At 42.8% G+C, this 24907-nt stretch overlaps 1 protein-coding gene across 1 annotated transcript in view; it reads left to right on the forward strand.

The window, feature by feature from the left end:
- ARID3A (AT-rich interaction domain 3A) overlaps positions 1-24907 on the forward strand; it is a 75736-nt gene that overhangs the window by 47328 nt on the left and 3501 nt on the right. Inside the window, exons 4-7 of the mRNA XM_070943635.1 lie at positions 6495-6567; positions 19118-19301; positions 20952-21199; positions 23374-23685. Of these exons, the coding sequence (XP_070799736.1) occupies positions 6495-6567; positions 19118-19301; positions 20952-21199; positions 23374-23685 (817 nt within the window). The remainder of the gene's footprint in view (positions 1-6494; positions 6568-19117; positions 19302-20951; positions 21200-23373; positions 23686-24907) is intronic.

Genomic DNA, 24907 nt, shown 5'->3' on the forward strand with positions numbered 1-24907 from the left:
TCTACAGCTAAGTATGTCATTTTTGCTCCAGTGCATTGATGCTGCTCTCTTGGAGTGTTCAGAATTTATTTCTTATTTCTTAACAGTTGTCACCAAGACTCTTATTTTCTGTTTTCTCTCCACTAAATTTATTTATTTAAGAAGTTTAATTGCTGCCCATCTCGGATCCAATGATTTTTGGCGGCTTACAACATTAAAAAAACAAACAAACATTGAAAAGCATTAAAACCATCCATTGTAAAAAACACAGCAGATAAAAACATTAACAGATAAAATCATGGACACAAGATGGCAAAGAAAGGAGCCGGACATACCAAGGGGAGTGGGGGGAATGGGACAGGTGGGGTTGAATTTTAGTCAACCACATCCATTATGAAGCTCCCCCATTCCCATTCTCTTTCAAAAAGTCAGAAGGATGGGAACCAATCTCACCTCAAAGGGTAAGATGTTTCAGACTGCAGGAGCCACAGCAGACAAGGCTCTTCTTTCGGATCCTGCCAGCTGAAACTCCTTGACTGACAGGATCCGCAGAATGCCCTTTGCTGCCGCTGGTAGGGCGGGCCATTTCCATTGGGGTGAGACTGGCTCTATGCCATGCAGGGTTTAAAGGTGAATGACCAAGACCTTGAATTGCATCTGGAAACAGACCGGCAACCAGTGCAGCTGGTGAAGCAGTGGTGTAACATGGCCACTCTAGGGACCCTAAGAACTACACACGCCGCCACGCTCTGCGCCAGCTGTAGCTTCCAAATGCTCTTCAAGGGTAGCCCCATGTAGAGCGCATGATCATTAAGTACTTTCCATCTGTGGGCAGTTAAATATTAAAACACATGCCAGGTGGAGATGAAGGGAGCACATTGAGGACATGTTGGGTTGGGCAAGCCAGATCTAATATGTGCATTGTCTCATGTAAGTGTGTGTTTGTAAAGACATGCATCACAATAGAGGCTCTTTCCTGGAGGATAAGATCTAGTTGATTCTCCACTGAATGTAATTTAGTTTTATGTATTGTGAAAAGACGTATCCTTCATTTCTCAGCTGTTACTCTGTGAACATTTGTAAACTAATAAAAACTTAAAGGCAGTGGCACTCCTCTCCACCTCCTCACCACCACCCTGAAAAATAAGTAGGCCCAGACAAAATTGACAGCTGTATTGAGATTTAACCCAGGCCTTCTTCCCCACCTTCCTCCCACTTTTATTTTATGCTGCTTGGCCCTTAAATAGTCTGTGTACCAAGCAGCCTTGAATGGGCCTCTGCCAAATTCTTGCTATTAGTAGTTTGGGGGACTAAACAAAAGCTTATTTGCTGATCTAGTTCAAATTTCTCTACCCCATACCAGGGATTTATGGTCAGCAGAACTGAAAGGAAATCACATATTTCCTTTCAGTTCCGCTTCCATTTTCCTATTACTATTATTTGTTATCAATTTGAATCAATATAGTCCATTGAAGATTATGGGCTGTAATTTACAATGCCGATTTAGTGAGGATTGATAGGTAGATTTTTTTTTTCTCTTCATGTTCCCAGTCTTGGGTGGAGAGAGAAGGACTATCCATACCAGAGTCATTCAATTGAGTGTCGAGAGGAGCTAGAACTTGGGTCTGCCTGCTCTTAGTCCAGTACCTTGATCTACTAGACCAGGGATCTCCAACGTTGGCAACTTTAAGACTTGTGGACTTCAACTCCCAGAGTTCCTCAGCCAGCTTTTCAGCTCTGGGAGTTGAAGTCCACAAGTCTTAAAGTTGCCAACGTTGGAGACCCCTGTATTAGACTACACTGGCTATCATCCATTTTCATACATGTCATGCATATCATACATACATACATACATACATGTCATACACATCATACAGGTATCTATGTACACTTTCTCCCTGTAAATATGCACACTTCCTTTATACAGAGGACTTTTCTGATTGTCTTTAATGCCACTTCTTTCCTCTCCAATTGTCTTCCTCCTTTCCGAGGTCAGCTTGCCAAGCAATCAAGGGCCGGCATTTGTGTATTTTTCTCCTGATGATCAGTCATGTGTTTTCACGTGTTTGTGGGGTTTTTTTTTTTTAAGCAGATATTTATCTATCAGACAGATTTCCTTTTGTTTTGTGAGGACCACTTGTTCATGAAAAGCAACGACTCAAAAAAAGTGGGAAGAGAATGCACAAACATACCCAGAAATGGTTCTTATAAATGACCAAGTTGGAATGAAACCAATTCAGGAACAGGATGAAGCTTTTTTTTTTTTTTTAACCAGATTGAATGGGTAAATGGTCCGTCTCTTTTCTGCTTGTCTTCTGCAGCCTGATAAAACTTAGGAAAGAATTTATTATGTCTGTGTTAAGGATGGAAAATAGTGTTCCTGGGCTACCTACCTTTTCCTTGTGTAGTGGAGGATTGACTGGAAGCAAGGGCCTTTCGTACCCCTTTCTCAGCCCTGGTTTCTTCAGCACCCGTACACATTCTCCCAGTAGGCTGCGGAGTGGGTCAGGAGTGGGATGATCCAGTTGTTCTGGCCAGTCACTGAGTCGTTGTTTTGGCCACGCCTCCTCTTGCCTCCCTCGCCTCCAGTTTATTCGACTCAGTGGATCTGACTAGACGGTTTTCAAATCTGGCACTTTCCAGATGACTAGGGCAATGGCTCTGTGATCCCCCAAGGGGGCCACACCATATTTCTAGAGTCACAGGCATTTCATGGTACAGTTTAGATTTCAGAATATAGGTAGTCATACGACCACAGCTGAGCCCAATTCCTGTTGCTAAGTGAGACATTTTTAAGAGAGTTTTGCTTCATTTTATGACTTTTCTTGCCATAGTTGTTAAATGAATCACAGCAGTTGATAAATTAATACCAAATTTAAGTGAATCTGGCTTTCCCATTGACTTTGCTTATCAGAAGATTGCATAAACTGAACACATGGTTGATCCTGGGACACTGCAACCATAAATATATGCCAGTTGCCAAGCATCCAAATTTTGATCATGCGACCGTGTGGATGTCGCAACAGTCATAAGTGTGAAAAATGGTCATAAGTCACTTTTTTCAGTGCCGTTATAACTTTGAATGGTCACTAAACAAACTGTTGTAATTTCGAGGACTACCTGTAATAATAAACAGTGCAGATGATAAAATAACTTTTTTCCCCCTAGCTTAGAGAAATTTATGAGGGGAGTCGCAGAGATAAATTAGGCTCAGAAGAGGTGCCTGAATACTAAAGTTTGGGAATTCCTGGACTTGGGAATGCCAACTCCCAAATCCCAGGCTAACATGGCCAGAGGAATCTCCTGAAGAAATAATTCCAACCTGATCTCAGATAAACTAATTCTGGAAATATAATGCCTTCTCTTTGGAATGTTTGAGCACCTATATTTTGTTGGAAGGTGTGCAAATCCCAGTTGACTTAGTTTTAATGGGATTTATCATTTAGAGTATCTGCAGGAATTTATGTTAAAGAGTGCTGGGCTGCGAGGCACAATTCTGATTGCTAATGGTTTATTCTTTTAAGCCCTAAATGGACAGTATCAAGAGCCTGACAAATGTAGGCCCTGGTTTGTCTCAGGAAAGTGCAGAGGCTTTCCGTTCATCCCGTTCAGAAGATCTGGATTGATAGGGAAGGGAGATATTTCCATTTTAAATGTTCTAAATGTTTGCATTCAAGTTGTGGAAATCTCACTTCCATAATTTAGTGTGTATTAGTACTCTGCTGTTGTTGATATGTGCTTACCAATGGTGGAATCTTCCCATTTTGCTTGGTACATGACTTTTCTGCTATCTGTTGATTTATTTGCTTAATCAATCTGTTTTATCAGTGCTGTTATTAATTTAGAAACTTATTCTATTTTGGAACTGGTTCAACTATAATATATTTTCACTGTCATTCTCCACATCTCCCAGAATCTTTCCATTGATAGATTCTGGTAAAATTATCTTGTTAAATTTTTCAGACAAGGTGGGTCCTACAGATTGGATCTATCGAAGGCCTGTAATCATGTGCAGTGTCAAAATTTATGTGGGGTGATGTGATGAGGACAAGCTGAGGCCATCCAAGCTCAGCAGCTGGTCCAGCAAGGAACATTCTTGCTGATTGAAGGCTATTAATAGTTGGGAATTGAGAACAGTGGGGCACACATGTTTTACACATCAGGGGCAGAGCTGTTCCTGCATGCAAAGGGAATTGTTGCACCAAAGGATCTATATGATATACCGATGACAAAGCAGTTGCTCGCTCAGCTTATGCAAAAGAAAAGTGTGCTCCAATTTAGTTGGTGCAAAATGGAACACATGTTTTTCTGGCTAGCAGGTGGTCCGGGTTTTTTTTCTTTCTCAATTTCACATTCCGTTTGAAAACTATTAAAGATGCAAGTGAACTTTTTGTTTTGTTTGTGCTCCGTTCCTGCAGTGATGCAAAATTCCAACACTCTTAATGTAAGCAGATGGAATTAATCCGTGGGGTAGTAAAACAGATTGTGTTTATTTCTTTAGCTGTATGACATTGCCTCCCATATATTCAGTTCAGCTTAAAATTCCAAGTTTTTCATTGCTCGCGCATGCAGAAGCAAACAAAACATGCCTTCTTTTTATTTGTCTTTCCTATGTTGTGAGTTTTCCAGAAAATTTTGAATTGGGAAGAAAATGCTTAAAAACTTTAAATCTGGCTTCCACATCTTGTCTTCCTCATCATGTTAACATCTCACATTTTCCCCAGCTGTTTAATATTTAGCATTTTAGATAATTAGGGAGAAGGCAGGATTATAAATGAGACCTTTGGAAAATATAGACCAGGAATGCAAAAAGTGGGGAGTGGAAGTTTTGTAGACCCACCAGCTTCCCTTTTATGGCTCCCAACCCCCATCCAAAGTGGAGAGGCAATAATTTGGGTTTTGATTCGTTTTGGTTTGCAATTTTTAGGAACTAGTGATGGGATTAAGAGACAGAGGATAGAGATGATCTCATTGAGCTCATTCAGATCTTACATATCTACATTTCCTTCCAATTGACCTTGGTGAATTTTTGCTGGGACTTTAAGAAATTAAGAAAGTACATGACATGAGTTCAGAGGAAATGTGCATAAATCTGCATACAAATGAAAACTTTTTTTTACGGTTGGTTGCTGAAAAGGCATTTTCCTGCTCATGTTTTAGAGAAGGTTGGTTTGTTCCAAGATGTGCTACCATAAGTTATTTTGCATGTCCTGATTTTTAAAGGGACATGAGTATTGAGTATTATTATGGTATACCAAAGGAATTGCAAACTTTTCTTTACTGAAGGCCAAAACAAATGTTTAAATAATTTTTTAAAAAATGAAAGTATTGCTATTTCAGTCATATCATCCTAGGTGATTACTGAAGTCTTGCACGATTCTCATGCAATCTCAATTTCAACATTGAAATTTTGTGAGAATTGGCAATCCCATAAAGCATTTCAACATATTAAAAAAAAAACTTTGATTTCGGCATGTCATAGATGCCATCTAGGAATGTTGCAAGTATCTTATTGCCTACAAGACAATCACATTGTCGCCTTCTTCCATAGTAAATAAAAGAGAAGAAATATTCATGGACACAATATTGTTGTTTATTCCAAAACCTTTGCAGCTCTTTCCATTTCTTTACTTAAAAGCTTGACTTAGACTGGCATTTCCATTAATTTGCAATAGTTTTGATCAAACAATTAAAAAAAACTACTCTGTAATTAATTGGCCAAGGGGGGGAAGGGTGCCTTTTATTTGTTGGAATGTCTAACTTTTAAAATATATGTGGCCTCATGGGTAATCTCTGCTCACAGATTTAGGTAGGCAAGAAATCCAGAATGGACCAAACGGTGGGCACAATAGGAGTTTATTCTGTCGCTTGGCTGTCCCTTGAAAGAAAGCAGATTTCTCTTTGCCAGTTGGTGGGAGGAAGGAGGAGGAGGAGGTCCTAGAAAGCAGATGAGACGGTGGTTAGAAAATTAGCTGGGTGCCTCGTGCGTGTTTGTCTGCTGTTATCCTGGTGACTCCATTGCTCATGCCGTTGCAAATTGCTGATCTTGCAGTTTGTAATAGCTGCAGAATGTCTCATTAGAAAAAGGAGTTGAGTAGGAGTTGAGGCTTAGCTAAATTGCTGCAACCTCTGAACCAAGCCAGAGAGTTTAGGCTTTATTTAAAAAAAAACAACAAAAAAAAAACCTCTGTCCCTCTGTACATGCACACAAAAACCTAGAAACTTAACAGGGTTATTATCCATAAAGAATAATTTTAAGAAGAATCGGATCTGTGATTAGTTTACATTCCCACAGCATTGTAACAACTGCTTTTAACCACAGATTTACCCCTGGGTGCCCTGTTTATGTGCTAGCTTCAATAGGCTAGTTGTGTACATAATACAAGAAATGTTGGAGAAGTTGGAGAAAAGCAATTCTCCAAGACAAGCAATTGTCTGAAGCAATTTTATTTTTGTCTCCTGATTTGTTTTCTTTATTTTCTCCCTCCCTCCCCCCCCCCCCTCTCTCTCTGCAGTTATATGAACTTGATGGAGATCCGAAAAGGAAAGAATTCCTTGATGACCTCTTCAGTTTTATGCAGAAACGAGGTGAGCTTCCTTTCCTAACTATGGCGCATGCTACAGATGATCTTTTAGGGCTCTTGCCAAATTAAGAGGCAGAGAGAAGAGGAGCGGGGCAGATTCCCACCAGTCCATAATTGAATGATTCTTCCAGAATTGAGGAAGGAAAGTAGCTTTGCATGTAGAAGGCTCCCCGAATCCCAGATTCCCAGTTTTCAAAGATCAGATATAAGAGATGGGAATGGCCTCCATTTTCTTGATGCTGCTAGTTAAAATACTTGGATTAAAAGAACAGCAAATTGACCACAGATGGATAGATGAACAAATTTGTGCTTGATACTTGACCCAGACTCCTCTGAACCATGGTGAGTAACTGATGAGTAAGCCAGCACCAGACTATTGAGAAAACCAAGGTGGGGCCCAGTTATTCCAGGAGCAGCCCTGTTGGCTGGCATCTTTAACGTATATGTAATGGCTGGTAAATGTAGAGGGATTTTGTATTTTTATTTCATTTTTTTGGTTTCTGCGGCTCAGTTACAATCAGAGTTGCTATGGGTACAATAGGAAATGCTTAGTGCAGAGTTCCCCAACATTTCCGGCTTTGGGTACCAGGTTGGGGGGGATGTTTGCACAAGTGGCTGACAAATGTGCACAGCTCCATTTGCACAAGCAGCATTACACGCATGCTCACCGGCTGTTTCCACGGCCCAGTTGCAAACCCCTCCTGGCCCACAGGTAGGGGACCCCTGGTTTAGCATTCCTTTTGCCCCTGTTTCTCCCTTTTCTTAGGCCTGTAAGGGAGTGGGGGGGGGCAGGTATAATCAGTGAGGGAAAAAAAATCAAAATTTAGATGGTGTGACTAGAATAAGCCCAGTTTTGCACTTTGGCTTACTTGCATTTTCTAGGTGCATAAAGCAAACCTGATTTAAATGGCCTAGCTTAGTTGTCTGAATGGCCCCTCTCTTGCATATGTGCAGACAGTGGTCTTTTTCTTTATCAATACAGTGAGACTATATTAATGATCATACTCATCTGGTGAGGAATTATGGGATGTTTAGAAACAAACTGCTCAGAAATGTAGAGAATCGTTACCACACGGATCCTGGGATTTTTGCCGTTGGCAGGAAGAATGTCTGGGCCACTAATTTAAAACGATCCGTATATGAATAGTTGTATAAATAAAGACTTGCATTCTGTGCAAATTCTATAATTACATTCTGTAATTACTCTGGTGTCCCAGTCAGTTATGTTCCACTTAAATTTCAAGCCAAAATCTGGATTTTTTACCATGAAACAAATTTTGTCTGTCAATTTTGTTATTTTCTGAAATGGAAATAATGCAGCTTCATCATACCATCTAATTACCAATTTATTGTTTTGGAAGAATTCAAAGAGCTCCTCAAATTAGTGAACAGAGAGAAAGTACACTCAAGTGTGAGGTTCTGTTGGTGGAAACAATTAAGATAACAGTATTCCCTCATTCTACATTTTTTACAGATTCGATTTTATAGATTTTTATAGATTTAAAAGCAGCTATTACTGCAATCTGTTGTTTCTTCCCAATAGCAATTTTCAAAACTGGGAAGCATTAAGTTCTTGAAACCACTAGATGTACACATAGCTTCAGAAGGTTCTTCACACGGCATCCTACATATAACTGCTAAATGGTGCACTTGGAGAACTTTTGGGAAGGAACAAGGAATGAACATTGTGAAAGCATTTGGAAAGTAGGCATTTTGATTCAAACAGCAAATAAGACTTTTTTTTTTTTAATTGAAGGGCCAGATTGCCAGGTGGTAATCTAAGATGTTTTGGAGAGCAGCAAGTTGGAGAATGTTTCCTTTGAAAGATTGCAGAAATAATGAGCAAGTTTTCATGACCAGAAATAATGAGCCGTTTTTGGGCTTCATGTTAAAGGAAGGAGACGATTGGAGATGGCAGGGCCAGTGGAAGGAATCCTCGTCTGCAGCTTGTTACAGTCTTTGGGATAAGGGATACAGGAAGCATTTTGCAGACTTAATTAAATTAGGTTTGGGCCTAATCTTAAAAAGGTCTCTGGTTGCAGCAAGGCATGTTAGAAGACATAATGGTCCCTCTGCCTTTGAAAATATAAATGCCAGCAATGGCTTGCAGCTGGCTCCAGCACTAATTGGAAGATGGGGGCCCCTTGGGCATGTGAGACAGAGGGGATACAGAAGTTGAGAGAGAGAGAGAGAGGGAGGCAGACAGACAGACAGACAGGCAGACAGACAGACACAGGGGCTCTTTGCTCACAGATCTGGAAAACTGAATTTTAAATGTTAATGCTAAGTATAGTTCTGATTTTCCCCCCCAAGTTAAATATAAATAGACATACCTAGATAGTTGGAGGGAAAATTGGCTCTCAGTTGAATGCCAATGGTAAAGGAAGTCCCATTATTGGAATCCAAGAATATTCTCTAGCGCCGTGATGGTGGCACGCTGAGCCCTCTCTGCTGGCATGTGCGCTGTCGCCCCAGGTCAGATCTCCGTGGCGTTTCTTTTGTGAGCATCTGTTTCCCTACAAATGACGAAACAGAAGTTCACAAAAGAAAAAGAACTTACTTCTTGCCGTGCTGCCGGTGTTCGGATGCCCCGCCTCCCGCCAGTCTTCGGGTCCCTGCTGCGCACACGTGCATGCATGCACATGTCTGCGCATGCACATATCCATACATGTGCGTGTGCACCTTTCCGTTTGGGCATGCATGCACAGTTTGGGCACTTGGTGTTTAAAAGGTTCGCCATCACTGCTCTCGCGTGATGCCCTGCAGCTGTGCTAGATCCCAGAATTGCTAGACAGTAGAGCCCAAAGACTTTGCTTGCAGGGGATAATGGGAGTTGTAGTTCACTATTGTAAGGGTGTGCCTGAAGCAAACCTGGGGGTTTCACTGGGTTTCCCTTCCTTGTTTCATCACCATTGCTTAGTTGTTGTCATGAGTACAGCCTACATGTGTATTCCAATTACCGAAACCTGTTATTATTCTTATTAGTGTTAAGAACATGTAAAGTGATAGGACTCCTTAAACTTGTTTGCCTTTGAACCCGATGGGACTCGAGAGAATTGGGTCAAGAGCAGAGAAGGCAGTGGAAGAAGAGAGAACGTGACTGGGCTGAACAGCTGTTGGAACTGAGCATCTTTAAAGCAAGATTACTTCCCCATCTTCCGTTAGAAAGTACTTTAATGGTCCATTGCTAAAGATGGCCTTTTAGAGAGAGTCTCCATTGGGCTGCATCAGTGGTGAAATGTAAAATTTGTTACTACCGGTTCTGTGGGCGTGGCTTGGTGGGGTGTAATGTGACTGGGTGGGCGTGGCCAACTTTAAAAAAAAAACTTTTAAAAGCATTTTTGTAAAAAGCATTTTAAAAGGCTCTGATGATCCCAGCTGAGCCGCGTGAGCATCAGAGGCTATTTTTTTTAACTTTTAAAAGCATTTTTTTTCGGCCGAAGAGGTTGTAGAAAAAATGCTTTTAAAAGTAAAAAAAAAAAGCCTCTGATGATCGCGCGGCTCAGCTGGGCGTGAAGAGGGGGGGCAAGGATTTTTGCTACCGGTTCTCCAAACCACCCGCCGCCATCGCTACCAGATTGGGCGATCCGGTCTGAACCAGGAGCATTTCACCCCTGGGCTACATTCAGATATTATGCTAAATTAGGACGGTTCTTTCTGTTGCTGCCAAAGGCCTCATTCTTTAGAATTGGCTTCATAGAAAATCTTACGTGCTAAGAGTTGACATTGCCTTGATGGCACATGATCATTTTAGAATTACAGGGTCATAATAGAACTATATGTGGAAAGGGAAATCTTAAGATATTTTACTTTTATTGGTGGGATCAAGTAAATAGCATACCTATTTCATTTTTTTTTTTAATCTTTTTATTGTGTTACTATTACTCAGTAATAGGGATGCGGTGGCTCAGTGGCTAAGACGCTGAGCTTGTCGATCGAAAGGTCGGCAGTTCAGCAGTTTGAATCCCTAGTGCCGCGTAATGGGGTGAGCTCCCGTTACTTGTCCCAGCTTCTGCCAAACTAGCAATTCGAAAACATGTAAAAAAAATGCAAGTAGAAAAATAGGGACCACCTTTGGTGGGAAGGTAACAGCATTCCGTGTGCCTTTGGCATTTGGTCATTCCGGCCACATGACCACGGAGACGTCTTCGGACAGTGCTGGCTCTTCGGCTTTGAAACGGAGATGAGCACCGCCCCCTAGAGTCAGGAACAACTAGCACATATATGTGTGGGGAACCTTTATCTTAACTTATTACTCAGTACTGTAATTTGCCCCCACTATTTGATAGTGTAATCCTTGACTGTTGTATAGAGGTTTGGGGGGGGGGGGAAAGGCTCTGGACCATCTGTTATTAACCTACTGACCATGCTTATTGAACGAGCCATAGTAGCTTCCTTTGCATAACCTAGGCCATTATAAGCCACAATTGGTAGGTTTGCAGAGAACACCTTATGCCAAAGCACAGCGTATAATCCCAGTAGAAAAAAAAAAAACCTGAATATTATCTCTGATAGATCCTAGATGAGCTGATCAAGAAAACGCAGCTGGTAATGCCAGGAAGAGGATTCTCAAGTCTGTAGATAAAGATGGGGGGGAGGGGAAAGATTTGCCCTAAGTCAAGGAATCTGGTTGGGTTGGGTTGAGGGGGGGGAAGCAGATGGCCTTGGCCAGCCCAGGGAAAGCGGGGCGGAGGGGGGGGGTGTTCTTTGTGTGGAATGTAAGAAGTCACAAAAGGGGGTGGGAAAGCAGGGAAAGGAAATTGCAGGGATGTTTTTTGGAGGCTTAATATCCTTTGAGGGGCTTGCCCACCCAGCACCAGGCCATCTAAGCAAACAATGGTGAGGTAGCTTAGTATGTTCCTGGGCTGTGTTTAATGGGGAAAGGGAGGGGCACACCGGGGGTAGGGGGTGGGGGGGAACACACAGAATGGCTGCATGAACAATTGTCAACATGTTTTTGAAGCAGGAAAGGAGCACTAAGCTAAATGGCTGGAATTCCTGGAGGATATAGCTGTGAGGCAGTTTAACTCCTGCAGGAGAAGTGGGGGGAGGGGGGCGAATGGTGGCGAGGATGCCAGGGGCACCCAATGCTCTGATTTACCTGAGAGCAAAAGCTCCAGTGTGTCAGCTTGGAGGCCACAAGTACCTGCAACTCTGGGCATTCTGTGTCCCAACGCTTTCCACATCCCAAAGGGTTTTCATCCATGCAATTTGCAACTTGCATCATAGAGATTTGATGTATAAGTGGGACAGAATAAATAAATTGCATTTATTCAGTTGATTCCCCCGCTTCCCTAACCAAACCGTTTCTAAGTGAAGGCATCAAATGGAATTGAGCAGGGGATTGGGGGTACTAGGTATAAGATGGTTTCACAAGCCATAAGATCGTTTGGTATTGTCATAGGTACGAATGCAACCATTGCATTTGGTATATTATAGTTCATGGCACAGTATGATGTATGAGCCATCTACTAAGGATTGTTTGACTAATAGAGGTCAAAACAACAAGTAACAATTAGCACAGTGCTAAGCCTTAGGCCACCTTTCTTCCTCATAGCATCATCTGGATGCACCAGACCCCTATTTCCATTTCCTTTGGGGGGGTATGGAGATTTCATTCATTTATTTTTAATGTTATCTATATCCAACTTTAGGGATGCGGTGGCTCAATGGCTATGACGCTGAGCTTGCCGATCAAAATGTCGGCAGTTCAGCGGTTCGAATTCTTAGTGCCGCGTAACGGGATGAGCTCCCGTTACTTGTCCCAGCTTCTGCCAACCTAGCAGTTCGAAAGCATGTAAAAAAATGCAAGTAGAAAAATAGGGACCACCTTTTTTTTAAAAAAAAATGATTTATATGCCACCCTTTTCCGGAGACTCAGGGCGGCTTACAATGGGTTAAGCAATAGCCTTCATACTTTTGTATATTTTATACAAAGTCAGCTTATTGCCCCCACAAACTGGGTCCTCATTTTACCTACCTTAGAAAGGATGGAAGGTTGAGTCAACCTTGAGCCTGGGGAGATTTGAACTTGCAGTATATTGCAGGCAGCTGATGTTAATAACAGTGCTTTAGTCTGCTGTGTCACAGGGCCCTTTGGTGGGAAGGTAACAGCATTCCGTGCGCCTTTGGCATTTAGTCATGCTGGCCACATGACCATGGGCCCGCAACTTGGGAGTCCTCCTGGATTCACGGTTGTCTCTGGAAGACCATGTGACGACCATGACCAGGGGGACATTTGCCCAGGTTCACCTTGTGCGACAGTTGCGCCCTTACTTGGACCAAGATGCCCTACGCACCGTTACTCATGTGCTGGTCACCTCCCTTCTTGACTACTGCAACGCTCTCTACCTAGGGCTGCTGTTGAAGACCACTCGAAGGCTTCAGCTGGTGCAGAATGCGGCCGTGCGGGTTGTGATGGGAGAGTCCCGACACTCCCATGTTACACCCCTCCTGCGTGGCTTGCATTGGTTACCGGTTGCCCTTCGGGTGAGGTTCAAGGTGCTGGTTATCACCTATAAAGCCCTTCATGGCCTAGGCCTGGGATACCTGTCGGACCCCCTGCAGCCAGCGACAATCCCCAATCGCCCGGTGCGTTCCCACAGACAGGGCTTCCTCAGGGTGTCATAGGCCAGACAGTGTCGGCTGGTGACCCCCAGGGGGAGAGCTTTCTCTGTGGGCGCACCCACTCTCTGGAACCAACTTCCATTGGAGCTCTGGATGGCCCCTGACCTTCGCTCATTCCACCGCGAGTTAAAGACCTGGTTGTTCCGTAGCCTGGACTGATTGGGGGGGGGGGGTAATGAATTTTAAACTGTTTTAAACTGGGTTTTAACTTTATATCATTTTAATAAGGAATTATGCATTTTACTGTTGTGAGCCGCCCTGAGTCCTCAGAGATAGGGCGGCATATAAATTGCATAAAATAAATAAATAAATAAATGGAGACGTCTTCGGACAGCGCTGGCTCTTTGGCTTTGAAACGGAGATGAGCACTGCCCCCTAGAGTTGGGAATGACTAGCACATATGTGCGAGGGGAACCCTTTACCTTTATATCCAACTTTTATTATTTTTATAAATAACTCAAGGCAGCAAACATACATAATACCCCTTCTTCCTCCTATTTTCCCCATAACAACAAACCTGTGAGGTGATTTGGGCTGAGAGAGAGTGACTGGCCCAAAGTTACCCAGCCAACTTTCATCTGTTAAGACAGGAGTAGAACCAGGGGTGAAATCCAGCAGGTTCTAACAGGCTTTGGAGAACCGGTAGAGGAAATTTTGAGCAGTTCAGAGAACCAGTAGCAGAAATTTTGAGTAGTTTGGAGAACTGGCAAATACCACCTCTGGCTGGCCGAAGAGTGGGGTAGGAATGGGGATTTTGCAGTATCCTTCCCCTGCCATACCCACCAAGCCACACTACACCCACCAAGCTACACCCACAGAACCGGTAGTAAAAAAAATTGGATTTCACCACTGAGTAGAACTCACAGTATCCTGATTTCTGGCCTGGTGCCTTAACCACTATATTAACCAACATAGTGGGAAATTACCGAACTGAGAGAATCCTGGCTCACTGAACTACTAAGCAACCTCAAAGTTGCTTCCTCGGAACAACCCCAATGACCAAAAAAAGTTTTTTTTTTACAAATAGCAGCACTGATACCAGAAAAAAAAATCCACCAGCTATTGCCCAGGGTCACAAAAATACACTAAATTAAAATAAAATTGCCCAGAGTGTCTGCCAGCCATATACATTTTACTAATACATTCATTGAATAAGACTTAATAGTTTGGTTGACTCCATTTACTTATAGTGGGAAAGGCCATCCTATTAAGACACATTTTAGGCGCTTAAATGTAGCATGCCCTATGAAAATAGCAAATCGAGCTTTACTAATCTGGTTTTTAGTACATTGGGTGAAGCCAGCCATTGTATTAAGCTATGATTTCATCCTGCTTTAATTAATGAATTATAATTGTTTGGGTTGGTGCAATACACCAAGCCCAAGCCAGGGCTTCCTGAGTTGCACAAACCCAGGCTACATAGCATAATATTGGAACCCGGTACTGAAAAGTTACGTCCATGAAGTTTTAACATTGGGACTTGCACTTGTGACTATCTTCATTTTTGTGCACGAAAGCAACTTATAACATAGTTACCTGCACAAGCAGCTCAGTTTAGTGAACTCTATGGAGCTCGTTCCTTTTTCAGTGAAATCTTGCTTTTTTTTTTTCCTGCCTACAATATAAGCACGTACAGCCAGCTCAGCAATCAGCAAAAATGAATGTATGTGGTGGTAGCAGCATACAGGACAAGCATAAAACCAGTTGGGGGAGTTTTCAAAAAAGCTGATTTGTGTGTGGGGGGTGGGGGGGGGGATTGACTCTCAAAGCAACTCTCTCATTTTGGGTGCCTTTTGCAAATGTGAGGCTTGTTAGATGCTTTTTTCCATGGTGAGGGGGCAGTGGCCGGATTTCTGTCTGCTGTGTGTTTCCCAGCATGGAGGGGGAGCCCTGCTGCCAATCCCATTCTGCAGACTGAAATAGGAAGGAAATTCCTTCACTCAGAAATACCTCCTAGGATTTGAGCCCCAGCTGCCCTGGCTCAAATAGATTTTACTCCCGGAAAATGTGCCATGCCTTCCTGCAGTAAAACTATGCTGCACAATAAGGTGCTTTTCTCTCTCTCCACTTTTTTTTTTCCACCCTGTTCAAAATTGTTCCTTTTTTTGTTTTAAGGAAGCAATAAATCAATAAAAGGAGAAATCAATTAAAAGGGAAAGAGATGGGAATGAGAAACAAACAAAATTTCTGAAAAGTCACTTCTTGCTTTGCCTGTTCTGGATCTTTGCTGGGTCTTCTCCTCTCTGCTGTCCATGAAGCAGCACTCTCCCTGCTTAACTCCCCGAATAATCAGAAAGCTTAGCCTTAGGAGGTCAGGTCATTATGGCCCCAAACTGCTGTGCCTGTACTTTTGGGATAGCCTGTCAGATCCATGTAGTTCATCCCTAAAACGCTTGAAATCCTGAACATTTCAAGATATACACCGCAATCCTGTTGATGTGGTCTTTAAAAAAAAATAATCCATTCAGCAAAGTTCCGTTTGCTGAGTAAAACTACCACAAAGGCAGACAATCGGCATTCAATATAGTTTTCTTCCTTTTAAAAAAAAGGAAAACGTTTGGCAGCAATATATAGAAACTTTGTTTTAAAATACGATATGTTGAAACCACTGGTGAAATCTAAAATTTGTTACTACTGTTTCTATGGGCGTAGCTTGGTGAGGGGGGTAATGTGACTGGGTGGGGGTGGCCATTTTTTTTTACTTTTAAAACCATTTTTTCTACAACATCTTCAGCGAAGAGGTTGTAAAAAAATGCTTTCAAAAGGCTTTGACGATCCCAGCTGAGTTGCCTGGGATCGTCAGAGCTTGGATCATCAAGAGGCATTTAAAAGAAAAAAAGTCTGTGATGATTGCGCAGCTCAGCTAGGCATTGGAGGGGGGGGGGAGATGCAGGGATTTTTGCTACCGGTTCTCTGAACCACCTGCCTCCATCGCTACCAGATCAGGCGATCCGGTCCGAACCGGGAGCATTGAAACCATCCCAGTGCAGGCTGGAATAGATATATGTTTAACATCTTATAGGCTAGGGCTGACTCATTTCGCACAGCAAAGGTTTCCAGAAATATAGAGGGATTGCACCCAAAAAATATTGTCACATCCTTTCCATTTTCCACACCCTTCAATGGTTTAGAAGAGAGCATGGTTAATCCTAAAGATCCAGCCCACTTTTACGCAGGTAGTCCACAATGTGCAACCACAATTGGGACCAGAATTTCCATTGTATTTGTGCCCGATTTTATTATCTTTTTTTGTCATGGCTGTTAAGCGTATCACTTCAGTTAAGTGAATCATGCAGTCATTAAACGAATCTGGCTTCCTCCATTGACTTTGGTTGTAGGAAGCGGCTGGGAAGGTCGCAAATGGCGATCACAAGACCCTGAGACGCTGAAGCCTTCATAAATACATGCCGGTTGTCAAGCACCTGAAGGCTAGCTGGAGAATTCTGGGAGTCTAAGGTTGAGAAACATTTGGTCTTAGACATCAAGGCCTTATGCTTCAGAGCAGGGGTGTCAAACTGGATTTCTTTGAGGGCCAGATCAGCATTGTAGTTCTCCTCTGTGGGCCGGCTGGCCCGGGGGAGGTGCTGGTGGTGTAGGAGATAGGACGGATGCCCCTTGAAGCACCCTGCTGGCCAAAGTGCCCCCCCTGTGCCCCATTTTCTGCCTGGACGGCCTCCTGCAGCACTGTGACGGCCAAAACAGGGCATGGGGGACCTGTTTCAGCCGGCAGATTGGTGCAGGAGGCCGTCCATGCCAAAAACAGGGTGCGGGGGCGCATGCACCCCCCTGCGCCCCATTTTGGTTGCCAGAGGCACTGTGGGCCAGTTCTTTGCTATTTCCAGGCTGGCCCCGTAGGCCAGATTTACGCACTCCACGGGCTGGATCCAGCCCGCAGGCCTTGAGTTTGACACCCGTGCTTCAGAGGAATTTAAAAATCTCAGCCATTAAAACTCGGCCCCTAACCAGATCTGGCCCCATGCAGTTGGGGTACTGCGCAAAAGATTGCTTGCTGCTGAGCTGGACTAGGGTTTATGTCAGGCTACTGACTAATTGGATAGAAAATCTCTCAAAGACACCAAAAAAACCCATCTGGATCCATGGAAAGTGAGCTCTTCCTATTCTGCACAGACAGCCTGTAATCCAGAAGTGATTGGATAGGAATTTGTCCATAAAAATGGGGTTAACTCAACTATAAAAGGTTACCTAAAGGTTCATCTTGTAGTTTTCCCCACAAGCATTACTCTACAACCATATATTTTTTTTAAAAAAAGTATTTTCATGCATGCTTGCAATCATGGATAAGGTGAAGGGAGAAGAAGGGTTTGAGTAATATCAAGGTTTCTTGGCAAGGCTTCAAAGCCTCCCCAGGCGAATGCCGGTTTTGTAACTTGCATAATTTCACAGATCTGCAAAGTTCACCTGTCCATATTTGTTGCTCAATGTGGGTTCCTTGATTATATATATATATATATATATGTATATATGTATATGTGTATATGTATATATGTATATGTATATATGTATATATATATATATGTATATGTATATATATATATATATATATGTATATATATATATATGTATATATATATATATGTATATGTATATATATATATATATATATATATATATATATATATATATATATATATGTCGCTTAAATAAATGCACACTAAGCAAAAAGATTCTGCTGATAAATGCATGGAACTTCGTAGAGAACATGCCTAGCCAAATTTCAAGAAAAATCCCAAACAGGGAGATAGTGGAAGTTCCTGTTTCCTACTGAGCGGCTGCTTTAAATGAAACAGCCTTTTCAAAATTGTGGTAAGGCCAGCTAGGTGTCGCAGAGGTCCCCAGGTGCTGCACAAAAGAAAGTGGCATTTTCTTTGGTATGGGCAGTCAGAACTGTGGTTTTATTTTAGAAAAGAGTATTAATAACGTGTGAATAGCTCCACTGCTATAGTTTGCAAAATTGCAAGCAAAGTACAGGCTGCTAGAAAGTACATCCTTTCTCCGTAATCATTCCTCCCTCATTCTACCCCTCCCCCCTTTCATTTTTAGTATGTATTTCTTTGCATTCCAAGACAAGACTGTATTATAAATATTTGGGTGTCTCCAAGTATAAATACTTGAGGCTACTGGCCTGTACTGGGATTGGAGCAGGGGTGGGTTCTACTTACCTTTACTACCAGTTCGCAACGGGATCGCTTCTGCGCATGTGCAGATTGCTTCAGATGATGTCAAGGTCAGTGGGCGGAGCCTCCTGCTAGTTTTACTACCAGTTCTATAGAACCTGTCCGAACCGGGGGCAACCCAGCACTGGATTGGAGGCCAAGTGAGTGGAGCAGAGGGAGAATCTGTGAAGGGTTAGCTGTCCTGTCTGACACAGTTTCTAAGCAACATGCATTAGGAGAAGTAAATCTTATTAAAAGTATCTAGAGGACTTTCAGGACATGGTGTTCGCCATCACAGGGCTTCTAAATTATCTCCAGGATATAAGACTGAAACCTGCGCCATCAGTTGTGGCAATTTTGCCCGGCTGTTCAACACCAATACCAGTTTTAACCTCAGCGAACTGAAGAGGGCTACTTCTGAATCGCCTTCCGGAGAAAAAAAATTGAATTTTACCTCTGCCACAAGTTGCCTTGGTAGCCTTTCATTAATGTGGGTTTTTTTTGTTTTGTTTGTTTCCCTAAGCATAATAATGGTTTTCCTTTCAGAGTTATTTTCTGTGTTCTTCCAACTTAAAAGAACTGCATATGATGTACTTCATAGAAGCAGAAACGGTACACAAATATTGTTATCATGAGAAAACTATTTAGCAAATAAAAATCTGGATCCTGGTTGATGTCGGAAGTCAGCATCCTAGTGATCGTTGCTTTGCCCAACACTTTTTGCTCCTTTCCACTTTTTCCCCCCCACAATAGGGACCCCTGTGAACCGAATCCCAATCATGGCCAAGCAGGTGCTGGATCTTTATATGCTCTACGTTCTGGTGACCGAGAAGGGAGGCTTGGTGGAAGTGATCAACAAGAAGCTGTGGAGGGAGATCACCAAGGGTCTGAACTTGCCCACCTCCATCACCAGTGCCGCCTTCACACTGCGTACCCAGTAAGTCACAGGAGGTGCCTTCCCCAACCTGATTTCAGGGTGGGCCAAGCAAGGCATTTGAGGAGGGAAAGAGGAAGAATTTGTTTTAGTGGAAAAATGACTGTCATGCATGAAGACTATACAAGAATAAATGGAGGACTCTCTCGCAGTCCAGTAAGAAAAAGATTCTAATAAAGGAGAATATTCGTAGCTCAGGATTGAAATGAGGGGGTCCTTGGTGCTCTCTGAGCTTGGTTGCTTTCTTGGAGACGTTTCATTGCCCAAACTAGGTAACATCATCAGTACTTTGATGGGTAATGAAACATCTGCAAGAAAACAACCAAGCTCAGAGAGCACCAAGGACTCCCTCAAGAAACAGATTACTTTTTGTTACCCTCTGCAACTGACCTGCAGGAAATTCCCCAGACTGGGGAACAACCATACTGATTTGAGGTAATTGGAGTTGTATCCAATATGTATGGATAGCATCAGGCTGAAAAGGCTCGCATATCAAATGCAGCCTGCAGAGAAGGCCGGCTATTTTGCCCCCAGAATTTTAATTTATAGAAAAGTGATCAGTTCCAGTACATTAAAAGGATAAATGTGTCCTGATAACCATTATCTATTTTATGTAGAATCAGAAAATAAGAGCCTTCCACCTTGTTCCACCCTTCCTCTCTTTCTCTCTGACTTCTTTCAGTTCCCTTCCCCCATCTTTTCATCCACCCTAATCAACACTAAAGTTAATTACTCTGGAATTCAGAAAACCAGGTGGCGGAAGGGGATTGGGGATTGAGGATGGGGGGAGTAGTAGAAGGAGAGCTATTAACTTTTTAAAAGCCGGGAGCTTTTAAGGGAATGCCACCAGCATTTTTTCACCACTAGTGCAGATCTTGGAAACGGAAATGTCTGGATTTTGCAGCATATTATCCTGAGCATCTAATAAACAGGGAATATTGATCTGAAATATTTATTTGAGACATCTTTCCTCTCCTCCTCAATTTAGTAGGCTCCAAGAAAAGTTTCCAGAACAATGAATCAGACACAACTGATGTCCTTGACATTGGATTGTTTGTTTGTTTATATCCCACCTTTATTATTTTTAAAAATAACTCCAGGTGGTGAACACACACAATGTTCCTTCCTCCTCCTCCTATTTTCCCTATAACAACAAGCCTGCTAGGTGAATTGAGCTGAAAGAGAGTGGCCCAAAGTCACCTGCCTAAAGTGAACTCACAGTCTCCTGGCTGTGAAAAGGGAGAAAAGCCAATGTGGATGGAATGAGAATATTAAGTTTTTTATTAACGACTGGGTTTTTTATTAGCATAGCTGGGTACATAGCACTTCATTGAAGATTCCCAATCCATGATGGAGGAATCAGCCAATCAAAATTTGCCAGATGTATCAGAAGGGCAGAGTCTAGTTGTTAAGGCACCAGGCTAGAAATCAGGAGATGAGTTCTAGTCCTGTCTCTTTGAACGGTTGCTGAACAAGCAGTCACTAAGCAAGGACTACCCATATTGCCCTGGTAGACAGAATTGTATAAATTCAGCAGTGTTGAACATTGGCAGACTTAAAATATAATTTTTAAAAAAATGCTGCTGTTTGTTGGGCTTCTATTAAATTAAGCAGCCATAATTTTTGTGTATCTCTCTTTTTTGTCTCCAAAAGGTATATGAAGTACTTATATCCGTATGAGTGCGAGAAAAGAGGGCTGAGCAACCCCAATGAACTCCAAGCAGCCATTGACAGCAACCGGCGAGAGGGCCGTCGGCAAGGATTCAGTGGTTCAATCTTTACCTATTCTCCCAGTGGCACTCACACCATGTTGTCTTCACCCAAGCTTCAAGTACCAACCTTGGGACTGACCTCAGCCACTAATGGCAGCCCCATTGCCCCTGTTCCAAAAATCAAGAAAGGTAACTATTTGCACCTTCTCTTGAGAGAGATGTTTTGAACATTTCAAGGAGTTTTCCTGGTGGCTTCTACTCCCACAATCCCTAGGGGCTGTGCTGGACTAAAGATTGTGGGAGGATAAGTTCAAAGACCGGAGGGTACCAGGTTATGGAATTTCTTTATATCTTCATTTAAGCATTGCAGATGTAATTAACTGGTGCTGAGTTGCAGCGAATTTAGTATGCTGATCTCTTAATTAGCAGGTGGGGCTTTTCACATCAAATATAATGGGAAAATTAGTGGAGGAGAGGCTTTCTAGCACCTCAAAAGTAGTCATTAAAAGTTCTATTAGTGCCCTTGTCTGCTGTTTCCTTAAAAAGATGGTATATAGGTGGTCTTCACTTAACAACCACTTCAATGACCATTTGAATTTAGGATGGTGCTAAACAAGTTCTTACAACCAGTCCTTGTACTTAAGATGGTCACAGCATCCCGCAGTCACACGATGGCCATTTTCAACCTCCTTTGTTGGTTTCCTTCAATAAAAAAAAAAAGGCAATGATAAGTTAGCAGGAGGTTGCAAATGGTAACCACGTGATGTCCTTGCTTAATGATCCATGATAATTCACTTAACAACAACAACAGAAGTGCTAGAATTTCTGTTGCTAAGTGGCACAGTCATGACATACTTTACAAATTTCATTGCATAGCAAAGAAATTTGGGGTCCTGTTATTAAGTGAGGACTACTACCTGTACAGGAAACTTTGGGAGAAAGGCAGTTGACTTGGGTCTCACATACGTAGCCCATCCAAAGAATTTGAAATGAGGACGTGATTAATGCGTTTCATTGCCTTGAGTGAAAAGTAATTCGTTAAAATATTATCTAGAATCACATATTCTCATTTACTGGATCACTGACTTAATCCAGGTTAATAAAAACAATGACAAAGATATCATTAACATAAAATGCTGTGAGAAAAAAGGATTTGTTCTGGGGTGGTACAAATGAACGTTTTGCTCCTGTTAGGCTCTGCCTTTGTAGTTGACTTCAAAATGTTGTAGTATATATTTTTTTGCTCTTTGTAGTAGGTTTCCTAATTCTCCCCAGCTAGAAATACTGTTCTAAAGTTCACAGCGGCCAGATCAAGAATGTTCTAACTAGGTTGCATGCATCAGTAAAAATCCTACTTGTTTAACATAAGCAGCTTCATTCAGGCATAACAGAGGGGAGAAGTTCCTTAATCCTTTTTGGGTGATGACTTTTACCTGTAAGGACACTGCCTAAATCAGCTAATGTCTACCCCCAGATTTGGTGCCGACTGCCGAGTCTAAAAGTTGATACCTAATGAAATTCTGCAGACTGGGTTTTTGGGCTCAGGACATCTGAAATCTTGCTGATAAAGATGCTGCAGAGGGAAACATTAAATCAGGGGTGTCAAACTTGATTTCATTGAGGGCCGCAACAGGGTTGTGTTTGATCTCGGGGGCTGGGTGGGTGTGGCCAGCTCGATGTCATTTGTGTCAGGGGCACCTGTGGTGGCCCAAGCGCTTTGCCAGCGAAAACAGGCTCCCAAGCTCCGTTTTCGCTGGCAGAGGGTTGTAGGAGGCCTTCGCAGCCGGAAACGGAGCTTGGGAGCCCATTTTGCTGGCAGAGGCACTGTAGGCCAGTCCCTCACTGTTTCCAGGGTGGCCCTGTGGGCCAGATGTGAACACCCCATGGGCTGGATGTGGCCCGCAGGCCTTGAGTTTGATACCCCTGCATTAAACGAACACCAGAGTTTAGAGTCCCTTTTCCATGGGAAAAAAAGCTAAAATGGGCCAGATGGAAAGGCTTCATCATGTAAGGAATAGGACTGTGCTCTTTTCTTTTAGAAGAAAGATTGCAATTCTTGAAGAAGTACAGCACCTCTAGTATTCATAAAAAAAGCTCATCCTTTTTTTTTTTTTAAAGATTCCATGTGAGCCTTAAAAAAGCAGCTGCAGCTGCTTTAAGGATTGCATTAATTTAAGTTTAATTACTTGTTAAAACTACCTTCCTGAGATTATGGGAGCAGTCTCCTCGAGAGAGACTGTAATTTTACCGGCTGCACCTATTTTGTGTATGTGTGTTTTTAAAAAAAAAAGAGAGAGAGAAAAAAAAGACCTAGAACTATTGTAGTCACCTCTCCCATGACTTTCCCCCCCCCCCCACACCAGAGGAAGATTCTGCAATTCCTATTGCGGTGCCCACCCGCCTACCGGTCTCACTCGCAAGCCATCCTGTCGTCGCAGCGCAGGCTGCAGCTGTGCAAGCCGCCGCCGCCCAAGCTGCTGTAGCTGCTCAGGCGGCAGCGTTGGAACAGCTACGGGAGAAGTTGGAATCGGGGGAGCCGCCAGAAAAGAAGATGGCACTTGTGACAGATGAACAGCAGCGTCTGATGCAACGGGCAATCCAGCAAAACTTGCTCGCCATGACCGCTCAGCTGCCGATGAGCATCCGGATCAATAGTCAAGGGGCCCGTTCACCAGGTCGGTGGGTTGCTGCATGTTCCCTCTCTTTCCCCAAAGGTTGATAGCCATACCAGACATGAGGTGGAGATGGATGGAAGCCATGCACCTCGGGCCCAAGAATTGCTCAGGATTGCCTCATATCGGAGCCTGAAGCTCGTAACCACTGCGCCAACGACCGTGGCACAGTGGTTAGAGTGTAGAACTGCAGGCTGCTACTTCTGCTGACTGCCTGCAATTTGGCAGTTCAAATCTCACCAGGCTCAAGGTTGGCTCAGCCTTCCATCCTTCCGAGGTCGGTAAAATGAGGACCCAGATTGTTGGGAGGCATTATGCTGACTCTGTACACCGCTTAGAGAGGGCTGTAAAGCACTGTAAAGCAGTATATAAGTCTAAGTGCTCCTGCTGTTGCTATTCAGGGTCTTACCAATCGCAATAGGGGCCAGAACCTCTGTCACTAAGCAGTGTGGTCATTAAATGAGAACATCTCATGACCGCGACTGGCTTCCCCATTGATTTTGCTGGTCAGACGCTCACTGTGAAGGTAACAAATTGTGATAATGCATGCTGGATGCAAGTGCTTGAATCAGGATCACAGGACTACCCTGCACTGGCTTTAGCTTTAAGGAGCACCTGTCCTTAAGTTTGAACAGCCCCTGAATGATATGGGTCAGTGAGGACTACCTGTAGTCAACACTCCCATTAAGAAAGCATTTTACAACTCTTACTGAAGGAGAAAGTTGTGATTCCATGGTTAGAAAGTTTATTTTCCAAGTTATGGTCTTCTGTTTTTATTGTATGCTGCTCAGAATCACGTTTTGTGAGATGGGCGGCTATGTACAGTAGTACTCAACTTAAGACCAGTCACTTAATAACATTTCAAAGTTATGATGCCCTCCCAAAAGCTACTTATGATCCATTTTTGAAGTTATGATGGCCACATAACACAGATCCCCACAATCACACAATAGCATTTTGCGCATTTGGTAATCAGCTCACCTTTATGGCTCTTTGCAGTGTCCTGCAGTCATATGACTATGATTTGCAACTTTTCTGGCTGGTTTCTGGAATTTACTTCTGGTTTCCAGCAAAAAAGCAGCCTTCGGGGAAAATTAATTTGCTTTATGACTGCAGCATTTGCTTAACAACTACAGCGCTAGCTTAACACCTGCTGCAAAAATGTTTTTTTTTTACAAAAATTCAAGTCTAGTCACATAATGCCTCAATTTACAATCATAATGAC

This window comes from Pituophis catenifer, unplaced genomic scaffold, assembly GCF_029215685.1.
Source record: "Pituophis catenifer annectens isolate HBS135680 unplaced genomic scaffold, rPitCat1.0.hap2 SCAF_1, whole genome shotgun sequence".
In the NCBI taxonomy this organism is placed as follows: Eukaryota; Metazoa; Chordata; class Lepidosauria; order Squamata; family Colubridae; genus Pituophis; species Pituophis catenifer.